The sequence below is a fragment of the Bos indicus x Bos taurus genome, chromosome 23 (genome assembly GCF_003369695.1).
Source record: "Bos indicus x Bos taurus breed Angus x Brahman F1 hybrid chromosome 23, Bos_hybrid_MaternalHap_v2.0, whole genome shotgun sequence".
Taxonomy (NCBI): Eukaryota; Metazoa; Chordata; class Mammalia; order Artiodactyla; family Bovidae; genus Bos; species Bos indicus x Bos taurus.
In genome coordinates this window covers 8,540,155-8,546,829 of record NC_040098.1, presented here as the reverse complement: position 1 = coordinate 8,546,829, position 6,675 = coordinate 8,540,155, and the positions used below count along the sequence as shown (strand labels likewise).

Sequence of the window (6,675 nt, the reverse complement as noted above, 5' to 3'; positions counted from 1 at the left end):
ATCTATTTCCCATGAAGTGATGAACTTAATATTAAAAGTACATTTAAAATGAGATAGACAGGATGGTGTTTATGGTGCCTTGAAAGAAATAGGCTACATGTCTTTTTTTTTTAATTAGAGGATAATTATATTACAATATTGTTACATGTCTCTTTATTTAAGACAAGGTAATGAAATCCCTGGTGGTCCATCAGTTAGGACTTGGTGCTTTCATTGCTGTCGCTGGGGGCCAGTTCCATCCCTGGTTGGGGAACTAAGATCCCTGCAAGATTCAGGGCATGTGTCCCAAAACAAACAAACAAAAAACAACCAAGGTAAAACAAGGTAAAGTTATCCTTAGATTTCATGGTTAAGAACTATACCTTTTTTTTTTTTTTTTTCCTTTTTAAATAGAGGGGGAGAAAGTCTATTGTAAAAGAGAAAAAGAAGGAGAAGCTCTAGTGCAAGCATTTATTCAGGAAAACAAATTTTGGGAAAACTGAGAATCTGGAAATTAATCCTTTATATGTCCCAAATCCGAGTACCCTTAGGCGAGTCTTCATGTCCCCCAATTTGAAGACTACAGGCTTAGACGACTGGAGAAAAGTGGTGTGGGATTCTTTAATGGGAGTGAGGGTTTGAGGTTCTGTAACTCCGAGGGATTGGGGATGTAAGAGACTGTGGTCCTAGAAAGTGGCAAGATGCTCCCCCTCTGTGGAATTCTCAAGGATGTGGGAAACTCTGCGATTGGAACCATATTAACCTTTCCGGTTTCCTCAGAAGTTCACCTTTGGGCCCAGCTTTGCCTCTTCGAGCCCCTCCAGTTTCCCTAAAGTTGGTTTAGGGTGAGGGTGTGGGCGAGGCGGGCGCCAATGTTGGTTTCTTCTCTCTTCCTTCATCAGCTATCCCAGAGGAAGAGGAGGAGACGAGACTCAAGGTATTTTACGAGCCTCGAGCCTCGTTTCTTCTCACAGCTCTTACAGATTCTGCTCAGAGCTCCCTCCCCACATCGCCTGTCCTCAGGCCCTAGAGCTCCTGGACAAAGCACAGCCTCCTTGTCTTCAGCGCCTGCGCCTCGGGAACCCCCTCCAGAAAACGACGGAGAACCAACTAGGTCCCACCTACTTGGTTGGTCATTAGTTCTGTGGTGGAGCTTGGAAAGCACGCCAACAATCGCAATAATAATAACAACACATTTGTATAGCGTGTTGTGCTCGTTTGTATGCATGTGTTATGACTTGATGATTGGGAGATGTAGGCACCTGGATGTAGAAGTAGCTTCTGGGCAGCTGCAAGGGAGCGCGCAGACCATAGAAAGGAATGACAGGTACAGTCGATTGAGCCGCGGAAACTGGGACCTGGCAGGTAGGAAAGCAGCGCCACAAGGCTTGTCAAAGCCCAGCGGATAGAAAAGGTTTTATTTCCCTTTTAAGAGACTCCTCCTTTCCATGCATCCCTGTTCAGCCTTGGAGGGCCCAATTCCTCACCCCGCGCTGTTCCGTTATTTCCTCCCCCCCTCCCCAACGTAGAAAGGTGGATCAGTCCTCCTCGCACGCGACTAGCGGTGGTTGGGCCGGGATGCGGGAAGTTTCTGATTGGCGGAGTCGCGGAAGCACCGGGTGAAAAGAGCTCCACAGACGGCGCCCCCCGGTGCCGGCGCAGCCAGAGCCGTACGGCAAAATGGCGGCCCTCGGGTATTTAGGACGCCCGGAGGCGACGAATCCGCCCCCTGCAGGCCAGGGTGAAAGGAGCCGCAGACTCTGTGGGCGGCACTGGAGGCTCTAGGAGGGGCGGCCCTACCTTCCTTCCTGCCTGACGGGGGCACTGGATTCCGTGCGACAATATGGCCGCGCCCGGCGCGTGTGGGCGGAAACTCCGCGGCTTCCGGTATGGAGTAGGGCCTGCGGTGGGAGGGGGAAGGAAGACGGAGGGAACCATGCGAGGTTCTGAGATCAGCGGAGAGGGTCGCCTCGAGAGACCGTTTCTGAGGTGGGGGCCGGACGGTGTGGGGAGCGAAGGCGGGGGCAGGAATGTCGAGGGAGAGGTACTGGGGAGTCCCGGGCGCTGAGTCTGACGGGCAGGCTGTGGGATCTTCCTTCCTATCCCTGAAGGGGAGTGGGGCGGCCAGGGGCTGAACTGGGGGAGGGGGACTTGGCGGGAAGCTCATTTAGGGGAAGGACTGGATTCAGGGCTGGAATCTGAGAGGAATCGGGAGAGCCCAGCGTGGAGCTCACGATCGGTTACAGGTCACTAAAAGAGAATGGGGAAAATTAGGGTGGGGTGAGAAGGAGGGGACTTGAGGTGAAATATCTTCAACCTAGCGCTTCGGTTTGAGGAGACCCACCAGAGGGTGGAATATAGAGATAATTTAAGTATAAAAGGGAATGGATTTTTGGGAGGGAACCTCCTTCTCAGAGGGTCTCCGAGTTGGGGTTATCTTTCAGAATGGGGTGAGGGTTTAGATTTGATATGTGTGAGAGAGAGCGAACAGGGAAGACGGTGGTGCCAGCGGGGTTGTGGTGTCTGTTCGAGAGGATGTCAAGGGAACCTGGAGTGCCGCGTGAGAGGTCGTCCAGGGGTTGAGAGGAAGACTCAACTTGCCAACTCTGAGAAATAGTGGGAAAACGATACTGAAAGACCGGATATAGGCGTGGGGGGTAGAGCTGGGGGTGGGACTTCAGGTTTTCAGAAGGTTTGGAACTCCCACAGTAAAGGGCCAGAAAAACATATGGTACTACTGCTTGCTGAAGCTAGGCAATAAGGACACTGTTGGGCATGGCTGGGTGCTTTTGAAACCCAAGAAGACTGGCAAACGTGTGAGCTGAAGGGATGGGGCGATGCTGGAGGGGCTCTGTCTGAGGCCCCATCCCCTTCCAGCAGGAATTACGAAATCCTCAACACTTCCTCCCTCCGGGGGATTTGATCCCCTATGGCCACCGCTAACAGCATCATCGTGCTGGATGATGATGAAGAAGATGAAGCAGCTGCTCAACCAGGGCCCTCCCACCCACCCCCTAATCCGGCCTCACCCAAGGCAGAAGCCCCTGGCTCCTCTCAGCCCCATGGGGCTGGAGGAAGCAGTAGTTCTGGCGGCAAGAAATGCTACAAGTTGGAGAATGAGAAGCTGTTTGAAGAGGTGAGCTTTAGGGGAGAAGACTGTCGTGCCCCAGGGAGGGGGATGGCTGATTGGCTCTCCTGTCCTTTCTCCCCCACTAACCCCACCTCACCTTTCTCTCAACCCTATCCTTTATCTTTTTCCCCTCCCTTTTCCCCCGTGAACCTTCCAGTTCCTTGCACTGTGTAAGACGCAGACGGCGGATCACCCTGAGGTGGTCCCGTTCCTCTATAACCGGCAGCAGCGGGCCCACCCTCTGTTTTTGGCCTCGGCGGAGTTCTGCAACATCCTCTCTCGGGTCCTCTCTCGGGCCCAGAACCGGCCAGCTAAGCTCTATGTCTACATTAATGAGCTCTGCACGGTTCTCAAGGCCCACTCAGCCAAGAAGAAGCTGAACCTGGCCCCTGCTGCCACCACCTCTAGTGAGCCCTCTGGGAATAACCCTCCCACAGACCCCTCCTCGGACCCAAATGCTGAGACCACTGCCTCTGAGGCCCCAAGGACCCATGGTTCCCGGCGGCAGATCCAGCGCTTGGAGCAGCTGCTGGCACTGTATGTGGCAGAGATCCGGCGGCTGCAAGAAAAGGAGTTGGATCTCTCAGAAATGGATGACCCAGACTCCACTTACCTGCAGGAAGCAAGGTTGAAGCGTAAGCTGATCCGTCTCTTTGGACGGCTGTGTGAGCTGAAAGACTGCTCTTCACTGACAGGCCGGGTCATAGAGCAGCGCATCCCCTACCGTGGTACCCGCTACCCAGAGGTCAATAGGCGCATTGAGCGGCTCATCAACAAGCCAGGGCCTGATACCTTCCCTGACTATGGAGATGTACTGCGCGCCGTAGAGAAGGCAGCTGCTCGGCACAGCCTTGGCCTCCCCCGACAGCAGCTCCAGCTCATGGCTCAGGATGCCTTCCGAGATGTGGGCATCAGGTTACAGGAGCGTCGCCACCTGGATCTCATCTACAACTTTGGCTGTCACCTCACAGATGACTATAGGCCAGGTAGGCATTAGTGAGATACTCCTTGGTAACCCTCATTCGTCAGGTGTGTGTGGTGGAGGGGGCATCTCTTTAGTCCCTACTTCTAGAGTTCTGGGTGACTACACTGACTTTATATCTTCCCACACAGGCATTGATCCCGCACTGTCAGATCCTGTCCTGGCCCGGCGCCTGCGGGAGAACCGAAGCTTGGCTATGAGCCGGCTGGATGAGGTCATCTCCAAGTATGCGATGATGCAAGACAGGAATGAGGAGAGTGAGAGACAGAAGAGAAGAGCCCGGCTCCCCCAGGCCACCTCTTCCCACTCTGAAGATACCCCCAAATCCTCGTTGGATTCTGGTGAGGTATGAAAGGAGAGACCTTGTCCTTCCCCTGCACTGGCCAGGAGGGAGTCTGGGGTGACTGATCGTGGCATGTGCAGAAGGAATTCAAGAAGCATTCCTTTGAGAATGGGGCAACAGATTCCTTCAGGAAACTCCTTTGTTCTCTGCAGGGCCCTAGTGGGATGGCATCCCAGGAGTGTCCTACCACTTCCAAGGCTGAGATCGATGATGAAGAAGATGAGGAAAGTGAAGAGGAGGAGGAAGAGGAAGAGGAGGAAGATGAGGAGGAAGACGAGGAGGAAGACGAGGAAGATGAGGAGGAAGAAGATGAGGCCACAGATTCCGAAGAAGAGGAGGATCTGGAACAGATGAAGGAAGGTCAGGGGGACGATGAAGAGGAGGAGGAGGAAGCAGGTATGTCAAGGAAACAGTCTTCTCCTGTGTCAATTCTCTCTACTCTGTTGGGCACGAGCCCCTTTGAGATCCTTTCCTTCTTTCTCTTACTCTTTCCCCCAGTTCTTTTGCTACCAATCTGCTCTTTTTTCTTTTTTTTTTTCCAGAGAAGGATGGAGATAAGAGCCCCGTATCCCCACTACCGATCTCCACTGAAAAGAACCTGGAACCTCATAAAGGGAAAAATGGGTCTTCAGAGGAGCAGCAAAACAAAAGACTCACAGAGTCACCATCTTCACTGGCAGAAGAGCCCCCGGCCCCCTCCAGTGTAGTTGCTGAAAGCAGGGAAGAGCACCTCGAGGAGCTGCCCCTGGAGGAAGAGAGCCCTATGTCTCAGCTCTTTGAGCTAGAGATTGAAGCCTTGCCCCTGGATACGACCCCTTCCCCTGAGGAGAGGGACGTTTCCTCTTCCAAGAAATCAGAGGACCTCCTCACCACTGTGTTGGAGAATGGGGCCGCCATGGTCACCTCCACTTCCTTCAATGGAGGCGTCTCTCCTCACACTTGGGGGGATTCCAGTCCCCCCCGCAAGAAATCTCGGAAAGAGAAGCAAACAGAAGCTGGGCCATTAGGAAAGAGGTAACAGCAACAAGGAGAAAGAGGGAAGCCATGGAGGGACTGAAGGGGCTTTCTGAGAGAAATATTGTAGAAAGGAGTCTGGGGAAAAACTGCACGCTCCCCCTCCAGCCTCAGGCTCCACACACAACCCTCCTCCCATGTATGTTTCTGTCTCTAGCCATGTGGAAATGCAAAGGGCAGTACAGAAGAACGGGCAGAAGACACATACCCTGCCCAGCCCACCTTCCCCCTTGGCTTCTATGGCTCCAGTTGCTGATTCCTCAACAAGGGTGGACTCTCCTAGCCATGGCTTGGTGACCAGCTCCCTCTGTAGCCCACTTCCAACCCGGTTGTCCCACACTCCCCAGTCACAACCCTCCAGGCCTGGTACTTATAAGGTAAGAGGGGGTGGCTGTGTTTCCTAACTTCATTCTCTTTCATCATTCATTTGGGGTTCTCTGAATGTTATACCCATTACCTCCTCCCTCTCTCTTTTTTCCCACCCTAAGTTTTGATCTCTGATAAAGTCCTTCCCTGGCTTCACTGTGTTCCAGACCTTTCTGACTCTTTGTCTCTCATTCCCCTGCAGATGAGTGTGGCGACACAGTGTGATCCCGAGGAGATCATCGTGCTCTCAGACTCTGATTAACTGCCTCCCCCTCCTCCCTGACCCCAAAATGTTTGGGATCGTATTTGGAGGATGGTAGGAAGCACATGACTGAGGAAGGGATGGACTGAGCTAATTGCCTGTTGGTGGTTTCTTTTTAAAAACAACAACAACAACAAAGCTTAAGTTTTACATAGAAACATTAATAAACAATAAAGTTCTTTTCTTATTGTATCCCTGTCTTTTCCTTGTCCCACCCTCACCAGCTGGTGATTGGCACCAGCTGTGCTCTGGCTCAGGGTTAGCCGTTCCCCCGGGACAGCCCTGGATCTGCCCTGTCCAGCTGCCTTCACGCCTCTGTTGGAGTTTTTCTTATCCTCAGGGCTCCTTGCCCTCTGCAAGGCACTAAAATGTGCTTCAGCCTCCTGAATGTGCTTTTCTTTCCCACTTCTAGCGGTAGCAGTAAAAAAGCCAATCAGCGGCCGACTCAAGGTTATCTAGCCAATCCAAGACCAGAGGTGGGGGGCGGAGCTTCAGGAGGACTGTCAGAATCTGGGCGACCGGGGCGGTTAGACATCGTAAACGCGCTAATGGCCACAGCTCAGGGGCGGAGCCCAAGCAGCGAAGGCCTAGACCCATCG

The 6,675-nt window shown here is 53.0% G+C and overlaps 1 protein-coding gene across 4 annotated transcripts; it reads left to right on the top strand.

Moving 5' to 3' along the window:
* Positions 1-1,569: 1,569 nt before the first annotated feature.
* On the top strand, positions 1,570-6,268 carry DAXX (death domain associated protein). 4 transcript variants are annotated; one of them, XM_027525148.1, is made up of 8 exons: positions 1,570-1,866; positions 2,857-3,115; positions 3,267-4,095; positions 4,223-4,437; positions 4,587-4,830; positions 4,977-5,448; positions 5,606-5,825; positions 6,017-6,268. In XM_027525148.1, the coding sequence occupies exons 2-8, from the start codon at positions 2,909-2,911 to the stop codon at positions 6,074-6,076; spliced, it is 2,247 nt and encodes a 748-aa protein (XP_027380949.1). In that variant the 5' UTR covers positions 1,570-1,866; positions 2,857-2,908; the 3' UTR covers positions 6,077-6,268. The 4 variants fall into 4 exon arrangements, with proteins under 4 accessions (XP_027380949.1, XP_027380950.1, XP_027380947.1 ...); XM_027525149.1 differs by having other exon boundaries at positions 1,585-1,866; positions 2,860-3,115; XM_027525146.1 differs by lacking the exon at positions 1,570-1,866 and adding an exon at positions 1,873-1,968 and having other exon boundaries at positions 2,860-3,115.
* Positions 6,269-6,675: the final 407 nt, after the last annotated feature.